Source organism: Erpetoichthys calabaricus, chromosome 9 (genome assembly GCF_900747795.2).
Source record: "Erpetoichthys calabaricus chromosome 9, fErpCal1.3, whole genome shotgun sequence".
NCBI classification, from domain to species: domain Eukaryota; kingdom Metazoa; phylum Chordata; class Cladistia; order Polypteriformes; family Polypteridae; genus Erpetoichthys; species Erpetoichthys calabaricus.
Window position 1 is genome coordinate 40570146 of NC_041402.2, and position 24416 is coordinate 40594561.

At 36.5% G+C, this 24416-nt stretch overlaps 1 protein-coding gene across 2 annotated transcripts in view; it reads right to left on the reverse strand.

Moving 5' to 3' along the window:
- Positions 1 to 24416, reverse strand: part of plekhg4 (pleckstrin homology domain containing, family G (with RhoGef domain) member 4) — a 120600-nt gene that overhangs the window by 40801 nt on the left and 55383 nt on the right. For both annotated transcript variants that reach the window (XM_051931671.1, XM_051931670.1), the window contains exons 10-13: positions 19352 to 19500; positions 10285 to 10423; positions 9959 to 10081; positions 4252 to 4443 (exon numbers count right to left, since the gene is read on the reverse strand). In XM_051931671.1, coding sequence (XP_051787631.1) covers positions 4252 to 4443; positions 9959 to 10081; positions 10285 to 10423; positions 19352 to 19500 — 603 coding nt within the window. The remainder of the gene's footprint in view (positions 1 to 4251; positions 4444 to 9958; positions 10082 to 10284; positions 10424 to 19351; positions 19501 to 24416) is intronic.

Consider the following 24416-nt stretch of genomic DNA (forward strand, 5'->3'; position numbering starts at 1 on the left):
ATAAGTATACTTAATTTACACAATACCCCTCTCTACACTCTGACCTCCTAATCCCTTCCATCACTTTGATCTCTGTCAAATGCTTATGTGATTCAAAGCTCACCACAATACTTGCTGGAGAATGCTTTTAAGTCCAAGAAGCGAACCACTACCAGATAAATGTTGAGAAGCATTGCTTGGGCCACAGACAATACATAACAGGTCTGGGAATAAATTCTCAGAATCCCCTTGAATGAACCTAGGTGCTGATGTCCCACCTTACTACAGATATTGCCAGAGAGAGCCGAAATAGCTTGTCCACCCCATGACTCTAGTGCAACATATTGCAAAGAGACTCTGCTATGTCACCGATCATCTTGGGGAACTCCTACCACACCAAGAAGAGCTTTCCCGGCACTATTTAGTTAAGTTGAGGGCTTGTAAATTGTCCCATTTAATGCTTTCTGTTGGCTAGGAAAGGGGTTGCTACTGGACTTGCTCTCATAGTTGGAAACAATTTAAGGCTCTGATGCTACGCCAGCTGCTCTTGCCCACGATAACTATTGTTTCCTTCCATCCATGACCAATAATATACTGTTTAAATCAAAGAAGCTACTTGGTATGTGGACATTTAGACACCTCTATATTTGCCTTATCACTAGTTTTATCAGTAGGTTTATTATGGAAAAGTTTGAAATATTTTGTTAAAAGAAACCTGCCCAATCACCACAAACTTCCATTAATATCCATAGCTGTTAACAATGGAAAGGAGGCCTTTGAACTGTTATATCAAATAACGAATGGAAACAAGCCATGGTTAAGATCAACTCTTCTCCGTTAAATCATGGAACACTTCAGTTATGAAAGTGTTCATCATACGTTCATATCATGACTAAGATTATACAAAATATATCCAGGTCATGATCCAAATTGTGAAAAAATGTCATTGAGTATCTACTACACTAGGATACTTGTTTTGTGGATTTATAGATAATTTTGAATTGAAATTGATTGTAATCCTCTAACAGCATTATTCTGAGTAAAACCCGTTGGAACAACACTGTCATGAAAAATCTGAGATCTAAGATTGGAAGGTATTATGATACCTTACAATCTTACAAACTAATCTTACTCAGCTGGAGGAATCCTCTATCACCTTCTATAACTCAATATTTTAATTAAATTGGAAAAAATGATATTTTCTCTGTATGAAACATTCTAAGACATTTTTATTATTTTGCAAGTATTATTGTCATGTAATACAATTAATAAAATGGGCTTCTATTAAGATTTTTTTGGGTTTCCAACACAAAGAAGGTCTAGATTTTCTGCAAATGCAAATTAACAAGTTGTATTTTTATATTTTATTCAGACTATATTTTAGAAATAAATATTGTAATTAGAGTCCTATATTTTTAGTTTAGTTCTGAATCTTAGTCAGATATACAAAGATGTACATCAATAAAATACTGTATAGCCTCCTACAACTCTCTGAAAAAACTGTATACTACTCTATACTCAACCACTCTAATTCTGAAAGTTACTGTCCTAACATAAAAACAAAATGGTTTCTGTCAAGTGACACTTTCAACCAAATTAAGATTTGGACCTTAAAGCTTCAGCAGTGGATTGCCTGACTAAAGCTGTTTTTTGCTGTGTTTATACCTTTGTAACTTTGCATGAACTATGCTAGTATGGATACATCTTTGCAGCATTTTCAAAGAAATATATCCTTGTTATAACTGTAAAAGCAAATTCACTGAACTATTGGAAGGAAAAAACTCTGATGTGGTATATTTCAGAAACACCAAAGGCAAAGGATGACAACACCATTTTCCACTAATGCAAAATGTGCAAACTCTCTAGCCAGAAAGCACATGTTATTCATTAGTTCAACAAAATTAGAGCAGTATTTACTTTAAAAGAACTCTCCAATCTCATTAATGTCTCCCATATTCAAAAATCCTACAAACCTAGTGAGCTGGAAACTTTTACAAAGAGAGAAACAAAATTTAATTGAAGACTTCTGAATATATGAACTGTAAAAAATATACCAGATAGCTTTATTGTCCAAAATATCTCATGGAAAAATATCCATCCATCCATCCATTATCCAACCCACTATATCCTAACTATAGGGTCATGGAGGTCTGCTGGAGCCAATCCCAGCCAACACAGGGCGCAAGGCAGGAAACAAACCCTGGGCAGGGCGCCAGCCCACTGCAGGGCGCACACACACACCCACGCACCAAGCACACACTAGGGACAATTTAGAATCACCAATGCAACTAATCTGCATGTCTTTGGACTGTGGGAGAAAACCAGAGCACCCGGAGGAAACCCACACAGACACGCAAATGAACATGCAAACTCCACGCAGGGAGGACCCAAGAAGCGAACCCGGGTCTCCAAACTGCGAGGCTGCAGCGCTACCCACTGCGCCACCATGCCGCCCATGGAAAAATATACAGATTTTAAATACAATTAAGAAAAAAGAATGAAACTCAAATATACAATTAACAAAACTTCAATCCTATAGTAGTAGAATATTAGACAACACTAGACAATATTTATTATCTTAATTTTTGATCCACCTAAGGACTAAAATTTTAAAGGAATATTTTTAAAAAATGACCAGGAGTTTATCTGCATTTACTTATATACAGGAATAAATAAAATTTTAAACACAAAATATAATGCTAATACTTTAATGTAAGGCTTCTCTAGGAACTGGGCTACTTTGTAAAGAAAAACAAAATCTAACAAAGACACATCTGCAAATTGAGGTCAGTGTTAGAGTAAGTAAACATAAACAACAGTGTTCCATACCTTTGAAGACACCAAGAGGAAAACAAACTCATTATTACATCGAAGAATGGGATTCTATGTTGTATAGAACCCATATCTAATTGTCTGCGTTCCTTTAATTTTTAAAAGGTTAAACATGATGTTAAAGTAGTTGGCACTGCTATTTTATAGTCTTTTCTGACTATTCCTATTTCCTCCTACAACCCATAGACAAACTAACTATGGTGACTTTAAAATTGACCTGCTATGATTGTGCATTTTTGCCATGATCAATGATGGACTGGCACCTTGTATAGGGTTATTTGTTGGCTTGTGGTCAATGCTTATGGCACAAGATTCCCTTTTTAATCAAAGAGTACTCTGAAAATGGATCAAAGTTTAAAATCTAAAATAATGTCTTTCACATCTACAATAATTTAATAATAAACAATTGTCTTATAGTTAAATAAATACATGGCAAAATATTACTGTATATCCATTTCATTCTATATTTAATTAGTATATGCTTAACTTAAAATAACCATTTGAAATTGATCATATTTACTGATGTAACTGAAAGAATGTAACACTTTGTCAAAAGTAACCATGGTTCAAATAATAAAACTACAACATTTGTAAAAGAAGGCAGGTTGTAAATCTAAACTAAACAACTGATTTTGTTGCATTGTTTAGACATTCAAAATAATTAGAAATCTACAGTATCTAATTGTTATTTTTAACTAGTACTAGCAGTTCTTTCAATGTAAAGGAAAGTAATTAGAACAGACCCACAAAGATAAAAAACACAGAATGTGCTTACATAGACTTAAAGTCTATACTGTAGTACTGTAGTTGATTAACTTTGTGCTCCATTGGTCAAAACTTTGATAGTTGTTTCACGAATGTTTATAAGCTGCTAAGAAGGAAACAAAAAAGTCCTTCTCCTAAAGTAAGAAATAAATGACATTCTGGCAACTATACATGTTTTTTCAAGGGTGAGCATTTCTCAAAAGACACAATTCTTCCTATGAATTTGGATGCTTACTTGCCAATGCAAAAATTGACTAGATTAATACATGGTAAAAGCAATGTCAAAATACTTGCAAAAATGTATTGTACTATTAATTGAACTTATTTTTGCTCTCCCGTTTAATGAGGTGGGACAGAAGCAGCAGGAAGAGTTTAGTACCTTGTTAGTTCTATTGAACGAGAGAGATAAAGTATGGATGGAACCAGCAGAACATTACCACTCAGAAAACCTGAACTATGTCAATATACCATGACTTCTGGAGCTATCAATCTTTTCTTTTATATATACCATTTTTGAATAACTACTACAAACAGATGTGATTTATAATTGTAAAAATAAGTCAATAGTGGCTGTAACTAGTTCATAAAGAAATACTATATGATCTTTGAATGTTTCAGTGATGAAATGTTCAGAATACCTGCAGTATTATAAAGAAAAATCAAACTGAGTCTCACCTTGTCAAAAAACTCATAGAGCTTTACTGTTTTATCAATCCATTCCTGAGTATCCTCTACCTTCTGAGAAAAATCCTTCAGCTTCTTCCAGAATGAATGAACTTTAACTTCATAAACCTGCAGTTCTGAAGAAGAGATGTCTTCATACTCTTCCAGTTTCTTTAACAGTTTTTCTCCAGTCTTGCAGTATTCCTGCCAAAATAAAAACTGTATTATATGATGTACAGTATTTTGCCAGCAGGGACAAAATGTGATTTTTCAGTCAAATAGTATAATATGCAGAGAAAATCAAATATTTCTATTTTCTTAATAGTTTAAATGAGCACTTAAATTTGAATGCAGCACAGGGTCTTGTACACATAATAATGAATATGTACACACAAATTTAATGTAAAATTTGAGGTTTAACAAATTACTCTTAATTACAGGGAATGTGGACGTTAGCATAAAATAGGTCAGGTCATAAAACTATATCATGAAAACACATAAGGAAGTAGAATCTCTTCAAATAGAGTATTAGTGCAAGCAATAAAAAATATTTACTGATTCAGAGAAAGAGTTTACCTATGAGAAGCAGCTAGGAAAAAAATATTGCTTATTAGAACTATAGCATCAAAATTAAAAATATACGGTCATTATCCATCCATCCATTTTCCAACCCGCTGAATCCGAACACAGGGTCACGGGGGTCTGCTGGAGCCAATCCCAGCCAACACAGGGCACAAGGCAGGAACCAATCCTGGGCAGGGTGCCAAACGGACTACGGTCATTATACAACATGTAATTCTGCCATTTTCTAGTGTTTTAAGATATTCTATATGAGATTATTGCCTATGAAAGACACCTGCATTTTAGGGCAGTTACAATTTACAATGATAATAAACAAAACACACACTTGCAATGAACAGAAATATTGCAACTAGGCTGAAGGAGCTACACCTTTTCAATTCAGGAGGGGACATTATTTAAGTGTTTAAAATTATGAAAAGAATTAGCACACTAGGACCTAGTTGTTACTTTAAAATACCTGTAAACTCTGCAACAAGAACACATGGACATGGTTGGAAACTTGTTAAGGGTAAATTGTGCAAATGTTAGAAAGTTTTTCTTCACACAAAGAACCCTAAACAAATGGAATAAATTACGAAGTAGTATGCTGGAGAGAAGGACTTTAGGGACCTCCAAATCTCGACTTGATATTATTTTGGACAATCTTTGTGAACAAGATGGACAAGCTTGTTGGGCTAAATGGCCTCTTTTTGTCACAAATTTTCTAATATTCTAATTCAATTGTCATGACATATAAACAAAGTCTTTTTTGACAAACCGGTCACCAAGACAAATTAACTATTTAAAATCAGTAATGTTGATGATCTTTCTAGCCTCCACACCAATCTGATATGCACACTTATTTCTAAAATTACAAATTTTGACTTTTTCAAATCTCTACCCCTAACTTCTTCTTATTCATAGGGTCATGGTATGGCTGCTGTAATAGTAATAAGCAGAATTGCATGAAAAATAATCACAGCAAAATGTTGTCAAAATCTAATACCACTCAGCGATTTATGAAGACAGTGGGTGAACATACAACCAGCCATATAACCATATCATGTGTTCCAACAGGTTGCAGTTGTTTTTAAGTGCTGCATTATATTATTCTGAGGGTCAGTTATTTGTGTTAACAGGTATGCATAAAGAGGATGTCCAGATTAGTGGCGGTGTTGTGCAAAAAAGGTGGAGGGTTAAGTATGACGGAGCTCATGCAGCTGTCACCAGGACGTGCTCTGCTTGCACTGCTTAGAGGCAAAATCTGCATACATGGGCACAAGAGTTGTTCTAATGCTCTTGCTGCTAAGAAACTGCTTCTGAGGGCAAATGCAGTTCAGATGTTGTGGGTTCGTGGTTTGTGTCCACATGCAGTCACCACAATCCAAAATGTGCAACCTGTGATGGATCATTGTGTGATTCCATGACATACCACCAAGTATCACCCAGTAGCCATCCACTACCAAACTCAGCATTTCTTGTTGTTTGACACACAGTTGAACTGGCTTAGTTAAAGGTATCATATATACTACTAGGCCATTTCGTCACAGAATCTGTAAAAGCCACCTGTACATTCAGGGCAATAAACCTTCACAACAGGTGTATCTAGGCTACAAGATACTAGTTTAAATGCTTGTGTTGTATTGACCCCCTTCTTTTGACACCCACTGCACGCCCAACCTACCTGGAAAGGGGTCTCTCTTTGAACTGCCTTTCCCAAGGTTTCTTCCATTTTTTCCCTACTAGGTTTTTTTTTGGGGAGTTTTTCCTTATCTTCTTAGAGAGTCAAGGCTGGGGGGCTGTCAAGAGGCAGGGCCTGTTAAAGCCCATTGCGGCACTTCCTGTGTGATTTTGGGCTATACAAAAATAAACTGTATTGTATTGTATTGTATTGTAAACGGATGTTCCCTTTTTTTCCCTCCTTAAATAACTGCAACACAAAAAACACCTACTTCAAAGTAAAGCTAGCTACAACCTTATAACCTGGATTTTTTAAAACTTTTCAAGAATGTAGAAATATTATCAACTTGTAAGTTTGCAATTATTAACAGTATAAATTATTTTAAATTCATTTAACAATTTACCTATAAAATACAATACTACAAATGTATAAATACATCTAATCACGAAAAATAATATAATCTCAAGTATAAATCTTAAAGGGTGCATTTTTCAAGTCAAGTTACTTCTTCACAATCATGGTACATAGTAAATTGGCACATGAAATTGCATTCTAAAGTAAAGCATATTTTATAAATTTCTCTATTATAAAAAAAATCTTGGAAGGAGAAGAGACGTGATTGTCTCAGAGACACTTTCACGTCCCGCGAGACAAGTCTTCATGTCAAGTGATATAACCACTCCTGGGGCTGGAAGCCCCGCAAAACAAGAGCTTATGCAAAGAGATTTGGAAAAGTCCTGAGTGGTTATGTCAAGACACATTTCTTGTAGAGAGAAAGAAACAATTTTCACTCACAGGCAGTTATACGTTGCGTTGTCACGATGTAATTCCAATCAAAATTCAATGCGATATTGATGAAAAGGTAAAAGTGAAAAGAGATTGAATATATGGACATAGGTGATATGACAGAAGTGCGCCGCGCAAAATGCAGATCATGCGGCACAGCAGCAGCAGCAAACTATGTGTTTCCCATTGTATCACTGTTTTAAAAGGAGAGTTTCGGAGGAGTGATCGTGTCTTCCGTGGTGCGTTCAGCCCCCCTCTTCACAGTGCGAGCGGCAGAGACGCAAAGTGGTTGGCGCATAGCGCAGACTTAGGGGTGGTGGGCAAGCAAAGCGAGCAGGGGGGCAAAGCCTAGTCTCCTCTATGTTTTATAAATTGAGCTTATAGGTACCGGTGTCCCACTGTGAGGACATGTACCAAATAAAAAAAAAAACTTTAGACTTGAAAAATACCTAATTTATCTATTTATTCTTTAATACTGTATTGTAAATGTGTTAAGAACCTTCATGACATGAATTTAATATATTTTGAATGGTGGTGGCTATCTACGTCTATGGTCATTGCAAGAGGTAGCCAGTTTAAAAGGTATAGCGATTAATGAGGGAGTCAGTGAGCATACAAATTACAAGGATTTAATGTGCTAGTTTAGTTACAATAGGTTTTTGAGAAACACTCATAAACGAACAATTGATCTTACCGTGTTTCCCCGAAAATAAGACAGGGTCTTATATTCATTTTTGCTCCAAAAGATCCACTAAGGCTTATTTTCAGGAGATATCTTATATTTATTCATGTACAACATATACATTTATTCAAATACAGTCATGTCATCTTCTTCTGGAATATCATCAAAACTCTCCACATTCAAACCCTGAATTTCAGCCTGAATTTCTTGCTACGCTTTTAGGATCCTCCAGGATCAATGTGCGTGCGTCGATGTTTGATGAATGGTTCGATGTGGTGAAGCAAAATGCCAACATACAAATGCATTTGTGGTGCTTTGATATTCAAGTGTTGCATATTCCCCAAAGTAATGACATGATATATTTTAAAAGTCTCACATACCATTTTCTGTGCCGTCTTTTTTTTTTTTTTTTTGCACCTTTACAATACCATCAGAATGTACGGTGGCATATTTGAGCCACAGAGAAAAAGAAAAAAGGACATAATGAAAATATTTATTTTGTAATTAAAGTGGAAATTTCAGCTTTAAACTTGAAATGTCATCTTTAATCCCATAATTTACTTTGGCAATAAAGTAGACCATCGTACACGTCATCTTAAAACCAACTCAGTTGTTAAATCGCTACTTGCTTCTGGGGCTTCCTCCTGACTTGACAGCAGCGGCAAGCAGCATCGCCACAAAGAACACATTAAATTTATAATACTCCAGCTCTCTGCACATTTAGAATTCTTAGATTTATACTTGATATCACTTTCATGATGAAATGCATTAAAATAAATATGCTACATTTTACAGATACATCGTTAACTTTGTTTAAATAATGAATACTGCTGCTATCTCACAGGGAGTCACGTCCCTTGTGATCCCTGCCTGGAGTTTGCATGTTTCCCTGGTGAGTTTCCACAGTGTGCTCAGTTTTCCATCCAAAGACATGAAGGTTTGGAGATTTGGTGAAGCTACCATGACGCCAGTGTATGTGTGTGCTTGTGTTCACCTTGCAAATGAGCTGATGTTACTGTCTTGCGCTGATGCTGCAGGAATGGGCGCATCCCCGAATTGATGGATGTAATCATTAAACATCCCTTACAGAGATACTGTGGCAAGATGTCCTCAGAATTTAATGGATGTTTTGGGCACATGTGTTGCATCGCGTGAAGAATAAACCTGCCCTTAGGCACCTTACTTTTCAGCTGACGATCTTGACTGGGGCTTATTTTTGGGGTAGGGCTTATATTAAAGAGCAGCCTGAAAATCATGCTAGGGCTTATTTTCGGAGTAGGTCTTATTATCGGGGGGAAACACGGTAAGATGGTGTTTGTGATCTTCTTAGTGTTATGATGCTTTTGGGAAATGCATCCCAATTGTCTGGCCTGTACATTGCTCTATTGTTAATGCCTATTAAATACTGGTACATAAAACATACAGGAAATAAAGCAAAATAAAAAATGTAATTTAGCCAACAATTACTAACAAAAAAAATAAAAAAGACAGTTTTATACTATTTCTTGACAAGTTTTTTTTTCTTTTTGCTGAAAATATCTCCTGCCAGTCCAAATATGGGCAGAAAAATATTTTGATGCAGTTTGGCTTTATATTTTTTACATGCCTCTTTATAATTTCTTTTTTCACAAAACTATTTTTTGACCGTGCTGTCATTCACATCATTGATAAACTCATTACGTCATAATATCATTTGCTCAAAAGTAGGCAGGAGTGAATGGAACACATAAATAGCACCTGCATTTATTAATTAAACTGACTCATTGCAAGATAACAAGAAATGAGATGCAATGGTGCCTTTTCATCATAAAAACTGCATGTGTCAATACCATCTATCCATTTTCTAAACTTTCTTTTATCAGTAGAAGAAAGACAGATTCTATCCCAGTAACAACTGATGCAATATATCAGCCTACACTAAAATCTAATGATAAAGATTTATCATAATCAGTCACACATCAATGTACAATAACTGGAATTAAAAATTACAACTCATATAAACATCTTACATATGCAGATGCATAGAAATCCTTGAACTCGGTGTGAGTCACACGTAAACTTTCCAGTGAATCTTCTAGGTCATTAAAGTTCCCCAGACGACTTTCTCCTACGTCCTCTATCCATCCACAAACCTATTGGCATAGACACATGCTTATTAAGTTTAACTTGAAAATTAAACATAGAGATTCTGTACAGCTGTTCTTAAGAATTACGTTTATGTTACAAACTGCATGTCAACTTTTAGGTTGATGTATAATGTAAGATGAAAAGCATTTCTGTTCCTGTACTACCTAGGAATTGCTATGTGAGATAAAAACAAAAAGACGACAGGTACCTTCTTGAAACCTTCTTCCAATGTTTTGAACTCAACAACAAACTCCAGCTCCTGCATGTGCTTATTAGAAAGCATCACAAGACAATGTACCAACTCATCAACTTGGTTGTACAAACTCATCACTGTTTCAATTTCATCCCTAAAAGGTGAAAACATATAAAACATAAACATTACAGAGGCAATGTATCTTCAGTAGCATTATCCTTATAAACCAATAATTAGTGACTGAGAGTTTATAGACTATGTAAATACATATGTAAAATCCTGTCTACCACTGTACTGCAGAAGGAAGTGCAGAAACCACAGAAGGAAAGGATGCACTCAGTAAGCCAAGGTACTAAAGCTGTTAACAGTGACACTCAAAGTTGCTTCACACAGCTATTCCCTTGGAAGGTTTCAAATGAGAGGCAACATTTCACTAAATGCAAGAGAAAATGAAAGCAGTTTCAAGTTCTATTTGTTATATGTGCCACTACATCTCTTAAAAAGTGGAAGCAATGTTTCCTTCTAGTACTATAACATGCAATTCAAAGGTACCATTGATTTAAATGTCTAAACTTTTAGATTTCTAAAAAACATTTAAAATTACAAAAATGTTTTGGATCACGCATGAAACAAAGAGGATAATATATTGTAGTAGTTATATAGCTGCCATTATAACCATAAAGATGTTTTGCTTAAATGAACAGGGATTTAATTATAATTTAGACATATTTACATTGGCTGACACCGTTACCCAAGGCAACTCACAACATTTATAATACAACTGGTTACATTACTTTTGGATTTCTAATTGGAGCACAGACTGGTCAAGTGACTTGCTCAGGATCACACAGTGTCAGTAGTGGGATTTGAACCCAAACCCTTAACAACTATACCACATTGCCTGCCTAAGCTTCTACAGTCATTTTCTCATGGTGGATAGTTAAAATTGCTTCTTTTTACCACACTGTAAATGTGACACTGCACACTGTCTCCCTAGATGGAATGGATACTGAAAAGTTACATGTGTATCTAAAACTTTTAAAGGATTACTTCATTACAGTATAAATAGTAATTTTATGTTTGTGAATGAAGATTTCAAACTGTTAGCAATTTTCTTATGTTCTGAAGTTTCAAGCATCTTAGAACTGCTCTATCTGATCATCTGAACAGCTGTTTGTAAAGCAACATGAACATTTGTACAACAAACAACAAACAAAAAGCCTGCAACATTCTTTCATTTTAGCCAGTAACATGACCACACATTTTATTCCTGCCACATTAATTAGAAAATATACAAAAGCATATACAGTATTTTGAATGAAAAAAAATATGTATTATGTATATTCTGTATTCTGTCCTCCCTGACAATAAAAGTCTATTCAGCACAGAGAATGTTTCTCAATTATTATGCAAATTCTTGTAAAGCATTTGGGCTATGCAGTGAAAAAGTGCTTTGTTTTAAATTTTTTTAAAAGAACATTTTACCACTTAATAAATAAAAGCAGCACTTATTTTCAGGGACAATTTCTGAGAATGAATCATTTATAATTAACCAACAATTTTTAAAAAATGTAGGAGACTACTACACTCTGTAAAGTCCTAAGCGAACGGGAAAAATATATTTTTCCACAGTGTATGTATTTTAATATTTATTTCTGAGTGTTTTTATAAATAACACTAAACCATATTGTACACTTACTTAGCATTAACACCTGTATTCACATTATTTTTCTCTTGGTGGTTTAATTTTATATTGATATTTCTTTCTAGATGTACTGTTTTTTCATATATGCAGAGCCTCTAAGACATAGTTTTAAAATAATAAAGAAAAATGCAGACAGAATCTTTCTTTGTTAATGTCATTTTCTTCTCTAAGTCCTTTTCTGTTTCAAGCTTTCATTTATTTCACACAGGAAAAAAAACTACAAGTATAAAATAAAAAAATAAAAAAATATTGAAATGATGAGAAGTATTACCAGGTTTAGCTTGGGACTACTATTTGATGTCCTTTCCTGTGTCTCTGGTGTATCTTTGCACTGATCAAATTACCCCTCATTTAATATAGGCATAAACATTCTATTAACAAGCATTCACTAGACAGAAGAAAATACTGAAAGGGAAATATAAAACATAAATCTTACTTATACTAAAATCAAAAGGATTTCCAAGCTGTACAAATTAAAGGAACTAGGTTGTTAAAGCATGGCTGTGGTCACCTTACTAACAGAGCCCAACTGCCAACATTCTAATGCATTTTGCTTCATAACTCACTTATTTCTGACTGTGTCCTAGTTAACCATACTGCTCTAAAATATGGCACTGCCCCACTAAGAAAGTCTCCTTTCTCCAAGCACAGCTATCTCTTCCCATTGTTTTCTCTTCTAAATGATGAAAGCTCAGCAGAGAAGAAGCATAGAATGCATTTGACCTACATAATAGTCAAATAATCAGCTAAGGTGCACTTCAACATACACACAAAACCAAAAAATGTTTTTAGTGACAAAGAGTACCACACACTTGTAGACTGTTCTTTTTTTAGACAGTACTGAAAGTTAATATTGTATTACTAATTTTAAATGTACTTCCATTGCTGCTAATATTTAAATTTCTTACATCTCATCATCATGTACCTTTTACATATTGCCATCAAAATGTTAAATAATTGTACTACAATATAACATACTTAACATTCCGTCAAAACCAGCTCACTACCTGAGATGCAAACACAATAACCGAGTAAATGATTACTCACTCTTAAGATATCTGCAGCTGTAGATATGATTCTTTTAAAGTGCATTATTAAATATATTCTATACTAAAAAGAGTACTACATGTAAGTCAGAAAACAAAGCAGTAGCTCCTATTAAGTATAAAAGCTGTGGGGTAGAATGAATAAGGCTTGTTTTGTTATTGTATACAGGGAAATGACTTAAGACTTACAGTATCTGACTTGGCTATTTCACATGGCTTTGTTTAACCAAGCCCATTCAAACTATAGTACAAAACGTGAAATGCGCCTGTAGGGTTGATTCATCTGATGGGGAACCTAACTGCAAAAACAATTCTTAGATAGTAAGAATAATGATAAAACAGTAAAGCTAAATTTATAATCAAAGTTTAATATAATGCAATACATTATTATAGCAAAGTATGTAGTATACTGTATGTGACATTCCTCTATGTAAGGGAAAATGGAAAAACCAGTGTTAACAAAACTGGGAAACTAGGGTGTTGTACCGTGTTAGCCATTATGAATGTAGAGAAAAGCCAAGCAAAATGACACCTTTTATTGGCTAACTAGAAAGATTACAATATGCAAGCTTTCGAGGCAACTCAGGCCCCTTCTTCAGGCAAGATGACATCTTGCCTGAAGAAGGGGCCTGAGTTGCCTCGAAAGCTTGCATATTGTAATCTTTCTAGTTAGCCAATAAAAGGTGTCATTTTGCTTGGCTTTTCTCTACAAAACTGGGAAGAAATACAGTTCAAACGAACATGGCTCCATACAAAATGTTGCACTTTAAAGTAACAGCAATAAAGGGAGAGCAATTCCTGTATTAATCATATCAAGCTAAGATATAACTATCCTTTGTTGAAAACTATATAGTAAAAACTAGGAGAACGAATTATTGAAAGTTAGTCTTAATAATCAAGTAACATTATTACAACTGCAACAACTGGCAACAATAATCTACAATCAAACCAAATTAGTTTTAACATGATTAATGTTAGTTTATCTTACTCACAACATGTAACAATGGCTGGCCATTAATTACTAATAATTTTAGTTACTATAAAGGAATCAGAGAAAAAATACCTCACTCAATTTAAATTTTCTATGATAACTACTTACACTAAAACTTTTGAGCTGTTTCAAGATTTTTGTAAAAGTTCTTCATGCTAGTGATCTCTAGCTAGCATGGCAAGCAACCACATTAATAAAGTAATAAGTCTATTTGAGAGAACTAATAGTTTGTAGTTCATGTTATATTTAAAAGTTAATGTTAAAAAATACATCCATATTTAATAAACAAAAAATGATTTTTTTAAGAAAATCATCAGTTATTGAAAAACTACCTGCTTGACAAGATAATAAGTGCAGCAATATTAATGTTTCAAAATACAGTATATAAGCAATCTTTTCAGTAAACATAACTTTGGTTATGGCACTTTTACAAAATATTGTGATCATTAATAAAATAACCTAGCCACAGGGGATGCACAAACCAGTGTGTTTCTTCGTGCCTGTCCCAAGCAGGGATAAATGGGGAGGGTTACGTCAGGAAGGGCATCCGGTGTAAAATTTTGCCAAATCAATATGTGCACAACAATATTGATTACATCTTGCCTGAAGAAGGGGCCTGAGTTGCCTCGAAAGCTTGCATATTGTAATCTTTCTAGTTAGCCAATAAAAGGTGTCATTTTGCTTGGCTTTTCTCTACATTCATAATGGCTAACACGGTACAACACCCTAGTACTGCACAACAATACAAATTTCCATACCGGATCGGTCGAGCCCCGGGTTAATGACCGCCACCAGTAGTGTTAGTCAACAGGGTGCTGGCGAAAATTGGGCTACTGTTGGCCGAAGAAGGAGAAGGAGAAGAAGAGAGGGGAGACGTGTCCGGAGGCAGGAGGAGAGGAGGAAGGTAAAGATAGTGGAACTGAGGTTAGGAACTTTGAATGTTGGCAGTATGACTGGTAAGGGGAGAGAGTTAGCAGATATGATGGAGAGAAGGAAGGTTGATATATTGTGCGTACAAGAGACTAAATAGAAGGGGAGTAAGGCCAGGTGGATTGGAGGTGGATTCAAATTGTTCTATCATGGTGTGGATACTAGGAGAAATGGAGTAGGGGTTATTCTGAAGGAACAGTATGTCAAGAGTGTTTTGGAGGTGAAAAGAGTGTCAGACAGAGTAATGATTATGAAGCTGGAAATTGGAGGTGTGATTATAAATGTTGTTAGTGCATATGCCCCACAAGTTGGGTGTGCGATGGAGGAGAAAGAACATTTTTGGAGTCAGTTGGATGAAGTGATCTGGGGTGGGTTGGCACCCTGCCCGGGATTGGTTCCTGCCTTGTGCCCTGTGTTGGCTGGGATTGGCTCCAGCAGACCCCCGTAACCCTGTGTTCAGATTCAGCGGGTTGGAAAATGGATGGATGGATGGATGAAGTGATGAACAGTGTACCCAAGGACAGAAAGTGGTGAATGGAGCAGATTTCAATAGACATGTTGGTGAAGGGAACAGAGGAGACGAGGAGGTGATGGGTAGGTATGGTGTCAAGGAAAGGAATGAAGAAGGTTAGATGATAATGGATTTTGCCAAAAGAACGGACACGGCTGTGGTGAATACGTATTTTAAGAAGAGGGAGGAACATAGGGTTACGTACAAGAGTGGAGGAAGATGCACGCAGGTAGATTACATCCTGTGCAGAAGAGTCAATCTGAAGGAGACTGAAGACTGCAAAGTGGTGGCAGGGGAAAATGTAGTTAAGCAACATAGGATGGTGGTTTGTAGGATGACGTTGGAGATCAAGAAGAGAGTGAGGGCAGAGTCATGTATCAAATGGTGGAATTTGAAAAAGGAAGACTGCAATGTTAAGTTTAGGGAGAAGGTGAGACAGGCACTGGGTGGTAGTGAAGAATTACCAGACAGTTGGGAAACTACAGCAGAAGTAGCAAGGGTGACAGCAAGAAGAGTGCTTGGCATGACATCTGGACAGAGGAAGGAAAAAAGGAAACCTGGTAGTGGAATGGAGAAGTACAGGAGAGTATACAGAGGAAGAGGATGGCAAAGAAGAAGTCGGATAGTCAGAGAGATGCAGAAAGTAGACAAGAGTACAAGGAGATAAGGCACAAGGTGAAGAAAGAGGTGGCAAAGGCTAAAGAAAAGGCGTATGATGAGGTGTATGAGAGGTTGGACACTAAGGAGGGAGAATAGGACCTGTACCGATTGGCTAGACAGAGGGATCAAGCTGGGAAAGATGTGCAGCAGGTTAGGGTGATAAAGGATAAAGATGGAAACATACTCACGAGCAAGGAGGGTGTGTTGAGCAAATGGAAAGAGTACTTTGAGAGGCTGATGAATGAAGAGAACAAGAGAGAGAAGAGGTTGGATGATGCAGAGATAGTGAATCAGGAAGTGCAACGGATTAGTAAGGAGGAAGTAAGGACAGTTATGAAGAGGATGAAACATGGAAAGGCCATTGGTCCAGATGACATACCTGTGGAAGCATGGAGGTGTTTAGGAGAGATGGCAGTGGAGTTTTTAACCAGATTGTTTAATGGAATCTTGGAAAGTGAGAGAATGCCTGAGGAGTGGAGAAGTGTACTGGTGCCGATATTTAAGAATAAGGGGGATGTGCAGGATTGTAGTAACTACAGGGGGATAAAATTGATGTGCCACAGCATGAAGGTATACAGTAGGAAAGAATAGTGGAAGCTAGGTTAAGAAGTGAGGGGATGATTAGTGAGCATCAGTATGGTTTCATGCCAAGAAACCTGGAGAAAGCATATGACACGGTGCCTCAGGAGGAGGTGTGGTATTGTATGAAGATGTCAGGAGTGGCAGAAATGTACATAAAAGTTGTACAGGATATGTACGAGGGAAGTGTGACAGTGGTGAGGTCTGCGGTAGGAGTGACGGATACATTCAAGGTGGAAGTGGGATTACATCAGGGATCAGCTCTGAACTCTTTCTTATTTGCAGTGGTGATGGACAGGTTGACATATGAGATTAGACAGGAGTCCCTGTGGACTATGATGTTTGCTGATGATATTGTGATCTGTAGCAATAGTAGACAAAGTCAGAGAGGTGAGATTACATTGGTTTGGACATGTGCAGAGGAGAGATGCTGAGTATATTGGGAGAAGGATGCTTAGGATAGAGCTGCCAGGCAAGAGAAAAAGAGGAAGGCCTAAGCGAAGGTTTATGGATGTGGTGAGAGAGGACATGCAGGTGATGGGTGTAACAGAACAAGATGCATAGGACAGAAAGATATGGAAGAGGGTGATCTGCTGTGGCGACCCCTAACGGGAGCAGCCGAAAGAAGAAGATTGTGATCATTAATAAAATCTTTATCATTGTTGTCAGGCTGGTATTTAACATGATATAACATTCTCAGACCTGCTCAGCACAATTCAGTGTGATGGGGAACTGAAGCCTACCAAGGCAGCACTGAACACAAGGCATAAGCCAGCTCTGAACTTGTAACCAGTCTAATGGAAAGCAACTTTTTACACATACAATTTTGGAATTTAGAAAAAACCCCAACTATTTACACTCTTTTCTGGTGGTCTAAATTACGTTTGAAAAGAATTGGCCTAATAACAAAATTAATATATTCAGCTACTTATATCACTTCTGCCATTTCATGTTTTTAAATCAGTAACGAAGGAAGAGTTTAATGTCAGCTATAACGTAACACTTGAAAATTTATAAATGGTTTCATTCTGAAATCAATTATTATTTTGATATGTACACAAGTACTTTTATCAATAAGTAAGTAGCTTAAGCAGAATAACATGAATCTAAGTGAAAATTTACTATCCATCCATCCATCCATTTTCCAACCCGCTGAATCCAAACACAGGGTCACGGGGGTCTGCTGGAGCCAATCCCAGCCAACACAGGGAACCCATCCTGGGCAGGGTGCCAACCCACCGCAGGACACACACAAAACACACCCACACACCAAGCACACACTAGGGCCAAGTTAGAATCACCAATTCACCTAACCTGCATGTCTTTGGACTGTGGGAGGAAACCGGAGTGCCTGGAGGAAACCCACGCAGACACGGTGAGAACATGCAAACTCCACGCAGGGAAGACCCAGGAAGCGAACCCGGGTCTCCTAACTGCGAGGCAGCAGCGCTACCACTGTGCCACCATGCCGCCCGAAAATTTACTACATTATGCAATTTGTATTAAACTTAAGTTGTGAATAAAAAAACAGAATGTTGCATGTTTCAAAATTAGGAAGAACAACCTTTGACATGAACAGACTTTTTCTATTTCAGGAAAAGAGTGGGACAGTTTTTAAATTACTTCAGTTTCTTGCATTGAAGTTGTTCAACCTCTTCCCCTTACATTACAGAAGTTATTACTGCCAGTACTCCAAGTTGTAGACTTCATTCTAAACACTTGGGCCATCTTATATATAAAACTAATGTTGGTTGCAGACCTTTTGATCTGCCTATGAATATTAGAGAAGCTCCATCTTTCTCAGTATTTAAAACAAAGCTGAAGGCTCATTATTTTAGCAAAGAATATATCTGTTAGAACTGCTGAGGTTGTTTCACTTTCCTCTGTTACAATGCATTTCAGTTAATTGTAGTAACTCCTTTTAATTTATCTTCTCTGTACCTTTTAAGGAACTTAGTCATCTTTGGAGAGGATGCATTGTCACAAACAAAAGATCTATTATTCTGTCATCTTCAGTCAAAATTAAATTGTTGTCATTTGTTTACAGAGTGATTGGTAACAAAGTTGCACAGACCGTGGAACATCTGTTACACAACAGCAGTTACATACCTTGATGTTATGATTACATTTTAAAGTACAGATACAGTGTAATTATGCAAATGAACTTGCAACTTGATTAGTGATAAATTGTTATACTGTACTTATATAAACTGTCAAATCAAAATTACAACTGAGCATTTAAATGTAGTGTTACACAATGTTACGCAAATACAAAGCAACATCATATAGTTACAGTACAGTTATTCAGATAATTAAATCAGTTAATTACATGGTAAGCACAGCGTAATTAGGGACATTTAATGAACTGTAAAGTAATAACAAATGATATGGCCATCCATATGATCTAAAAGAGCTCATCAGACCAACATTGTTTTTCATTTATGTTGCACTTCCTTTTTTCATGTAAGTTTGTAATTATTATATAATGCTGATGATTCAGAAGATGAAAGTGCATTTAATGGAACCAATTAAAAATAAAGATTAGTTGTATTTCAGCTCTTCTAATTAAGAGTGAAAAATCCTGTGATCTTTAATAAGCAAAGTAAGAAATCTTTAAGTGACAAAGTGCTTGACTCCAGATACTATACTTTGGTTCTTACCTGTAATTATCTGTATGTGACACACAGGACTCCTCCTTTTTCAGCCTTGACAGAATTGATCCTCCTTCCAGCTGCAACATGACCAATCGCTTATCTTCCAAAACATTTTTCATTTGATCCTTATACTCTTTTAAGGCATACTCAGCTTCCTAAATATATAAAAAACAAATTACGTACTTCTCCTAGAATTATGAAGTTGGTATTGTGGTAGAACTTGTACGCCTCAATAATCCTTAAAAGATATTTTGCCTGGAACTATGGTATGTTAGGGCTACCAACAGAAAATTAAAGATTGTAAACTACTGAGCTCAACTCTACTCACAGCATTTGCTCAGTTCCCCACCAAAGAAGCCCCAATTGTGTTTTCCAGTTGGGAGCTTGTCCCAGTAGATGAAGAAGTCATGTTAATATGGTTTGAAAGTTCATAGGGGAAAATTCTGAGTAATATTTGTGTATATGTATTAAACAACTATTCGGCCATTTTAGAAACACTGGATTCAGTGCTTCAATGTATACAATAAATTGACTTTCTAGGCCTACTGGGAGACTTTAATATTCACATGATACCTGGAGCAGCATGATCAGAAAGAACAAGTGGTGAATTGTTACTAGATTTTTGTGCCAGTTAACAAGGAACATCAACACAATTGAGCCAAAGATCTATGATCACCGTTTGGAGTCATGTCATATGGTTTCTGTGTTCTGGACAATTGAGTAAAGAGAGTTGCTGAGCTGTCACCTGATCATCATTTGATAGTAAGCCTGTTCAGATAGATGGAACACCTGTTGGACAAAGCAGGAGGACCTAGATGGATAGTGATGTATGCTACAAATGACTAGAAGATGTCTCTGTTAAGAAAGAATTCAGCATTCACCTCTGGAAGTGCTTCTTTTGTGATTCAGGAGAGGTTTGGGATGTAGAGTCCAAATGGACCTTGTTCAAGACCTTGGTAGTGGAGGCAGATGCATAAATCTGTAGCCAAAAGGTTGTTGAGGTCTGTCATGTTGGCAACCCTTGGATTTGCTTCTAGACAGCTGTGTTAAGGAAACTAGGTAAAAAAGGTGGCCTCCTGTACAGTGCTAGCTGGCGTTTGCTGAGGTAATGGAGAATGACTTTTGGACAGCTTCAAAGGCATTGTAGTAAACTATTTGACAACCTAGGCTGTTCTCAACAAGAGTGAGGAAACATTGATCTTTACTGGGGATAATATTTAGTGGTGGAAACGGCACTTTGAAAAACTCCACAATCTGGTGGATATGCCCTCCTGGGAAGATTCAGTATCAGAAACTTTTACTGAGGATGGGTCTATCTCTGTGGCCGAGGTCACTGTAGTGATTAAACAGCTTTGCAGATCCAAACTGAAACAATTGTAAATTGTGTGGGTGTTTTGATGTTGAATGGAAAGTGGGTTCATTTTCATAAAATAGTCATGCTAGACAAACAAAAGTTAAAAGGACAGAAGTCATAACTAACTTCCACTTAATAGGCAACACTGTCGTTTAGTTTAACTCAATAGACAAGCCATTCATTTCAAGCCTATAAATTTTAAGTAAATCAAACAAGGCATTCACAAATTTTAGGCTGCTGAAAATTTATATTACTAAGTGATGGCAACTGTGAAAGAAACCTGCTCTTAGCAACCAGACATTGCACAAATTTACATATACTGAATGCTTAGCAATTGTTACCAACTCCGCTGTCAAGGTATTAAGCCTGTATTACTTGGGTTTTCTCTGCACTGTGATCCCCAAATGACATCTGTGAAACGATTCCTATTATGCGATAAGCACAACATGGTTACAATAAAATGAGAGTGGACAGTTGGCCTTTTTGGCTTATCACAGATCTACTACCAAAGTACTGTTCAATATGTAAATAAAACCCTTTCATCATGTTTTTTTTCAAATGACAGAAGGTAAAAATCAATATACCATCACTCAACTCACTGGCCTTCAAACTAGCATTGAGTCCCATTTAGCTGTTTCAATAACGAGAGATTGATTCTAAAAGATACATATGCCCCAGGGGCTCCAACAAAGCTACAGTATACTGTTTAATTACTTTTTCCTACTTTTACCCCAGAGGTTCATAAATATAAATATATAGATCTAGTGCTCCACAATTGGTTATGAGGCACATTGGAAAAGGTCAATTCACCATATGAGGAATATTAATGAAAGGATTTACAAGTTTTTGAGCAAAAAGAGAAAACAAAGCACAAGGGAAAATAACACACCAGCCTTCCAAGAAAAACTGATGAGGCAGTCCACAAACATCATCATGCACACAACACATTCTTTTCTGATTGGCTGTGCAATTGAACCATGCAAAGGACCACCATACCATCCATCATGTTTACCTAATCCCACTAGTCTACTAGTAGTACTGCAATGATCACAGTATCCCTTTGACCCCAAACTGGGTCAATTAAATTTGCCCTTTAGAATATCCATCCATCCATCCATTTTCCAACCCGCTGAATCCGAACACAGGGTCACGGGGGTCTGCTGGAGCCAATCCCAGCCAACACAGGGCACAAGGCAGTTCAATTCGTTTCACTTGATTACATGCTAAAAAAGGCAATATTTATAATTATAACTACCAACGTAACAATAGGCTGCATGGCAATAACTCTTGGGGAAATAAGAAATTAAGGTTAAAGCGGTCTCACTTCCAGTTAAGACTATAAAATGACATCAAAAACTCAGAATCAATATCTCCATGATGGGACAGTTAACTTTGTGAGCTGGAATGTTAAAGGCCTGAATCACGAATTAAAGAGAAAGAAAGTACTCTCTCACCTAGCAGGTTTAAACGCTAAAATAGTATTTTTACAGGAGACGCACTTACTAAGCAAGGATCAGTTCCATCTGCAAAAGGACTGGGCTGGCCAAATGTTCCATTCTAGCTTTACAAAGAAAATTAGAGGTGTGGGAATTCTCATACATAGAACAGTCTCATTTGTAGCATCAGATGTAGTATCTGATCCAGAAGAGAGATATGTGATGGTCATGGGCAACTTATTTAACTGTAAAATGATTTTCATAAATGTTTATGCACCTAATGTTGATGATAAGGAATTCATACAAAACGTATCTGCATCCATCCCCAATGTGAACACTCATAAAATTATAATGGCTGGGGACTTTGTGTTTTAAATCCACTCTTAGGACTCCTGTCACAGGGGGGATGACATCTAACACTGCAAAGATAATTACACAGTTTGTAACTGACCACAACTTATCAGACCCTGGAGGTTTTTAAACCAAAACTCAAGAACATATTCTTTCTGCTCACCAGTACATTATTGCTGCTCAAGAATAGATTATTTCTTTATAGATAATAATTTCTTGCCTACAATTAAATCTTGCAAGTACGATGCTATTGTTATTTCCGACCATGCACCTCTGATCTTGGAACTAAAGTCACTATGCCCCACACACTCACCTCATAAATGGCATCTTAACCCACTTCTATTAGCAGACGAGAACTGTGCAGAATTTATATCCAAACAAACCAGTTTCTTCCTAGAGACAAATACATCCTCAGAGGTTTCTGCAGGAATACTCTGGGAAACTCTAAAGGCCTTCTTAAGAGGACAGATTATTTCATATCTTTCTCACAGGAATAAATTAGAAACCAAGAAAGTATCAGAACTAAAAAGCGAAACTACTAGAATAGATGAAGAACATGCCAGGCAACCAAGTGAGGCTCTACATAGGAAAAGGTAGGCTCTGCATTCAGAACTCAACCTCCTGACAACTAAAGAAATTGAACTAATTTATAAATCAAGACATCATTGCTATGAAAACGGAGAGAAAGCTAATAAGCTTTTAGCTCAACAAATCCACAAGCAAGAAATTCGCAATGCAATCCCAGTAATCACCAACACAAACGGAGACGAAATCATTGCCCATAAAAATATAGTGCACTCATTTAGAGACTACTATAAATCTTTATATTCTACTGAGTTTAAAGAAGACAACACACAATCTAATGCATTTCTGTTACAGTTACCACAAATAGATACTTTTAGTGCGGAGGAACTGGATAAACCTCTGGCGCTATCAGAATTACTAGATGCTATAAAGTCACTTCAAGGCGGGAAAGCAGCAGGCCCTGATGGCTACCCTGCAGAATTTTATAAGAAATTCTCCGCTCAGCTAGCTCCCCTCCTATTAGCAACATTTACAGAAGCTAGAGACAATCAAATTCTACCTCAAACTTTTCGCCAAGCATTAATCACCTTCTTTCCTAAACAAAATAAGGACTTATTACAATGTGCATCACACAAACCAATTTCACTTCTGAATAATGATGTTAAGATACTCTCAAAAATCATAGCTATGAGGATGGAGAAAGTGCTACCTTCGGTAATATCACAAGATCAAACTGGATTTATCAAGGGTCGATACTTATCCTCCAATCTTCGACGCCTGTTTAATGTAATATACTCACCAACAAAGTCAAACACCCCAGAAATATTATTATCAGTGGATGCAGAAAAAGCATTTGACATGATTGAATGGAAATACCTTTTCACTACATTAGAGAAATTTGGGTTTGGCCCGAACATTTGTGCATGGATTAAACTACTGTATACCAATCCAGAAGCTTCAGTTTCTATTAACAACATTTGTTCAGACTACTTTAAACTAGAACGTGGTACCAGACAAGGATGCCCCTTGTCACTACTGCTATTTGCAGTCGCCATTGAACCACTGTTGAAATGCTGATTAGATAAATGGGATTATCAGAGAAGGCCTGGAACAGAAAATTTCTCTATATGCAGATGATACGGTATTGTATATATCAGACCCACAAAATTCTGTTACTGCAGTCTTAACAGCATTTACAGAATTTCAAAAGATCTCTGGTCTCAGAATTAATCTGAATAAAAGTGTACTCTTTCCAGTGAATTCTCAAGCATATAATATTAGATTAGACACCTACCTTTTATCATTGCAGATCAGTTTAAATACCTAGGGGTAAACATCACAAGTAAACATAAAGCTCTTTATCAACAAAATTTTGCCGTCTATATGGAAAAAATTAAGCAAGACT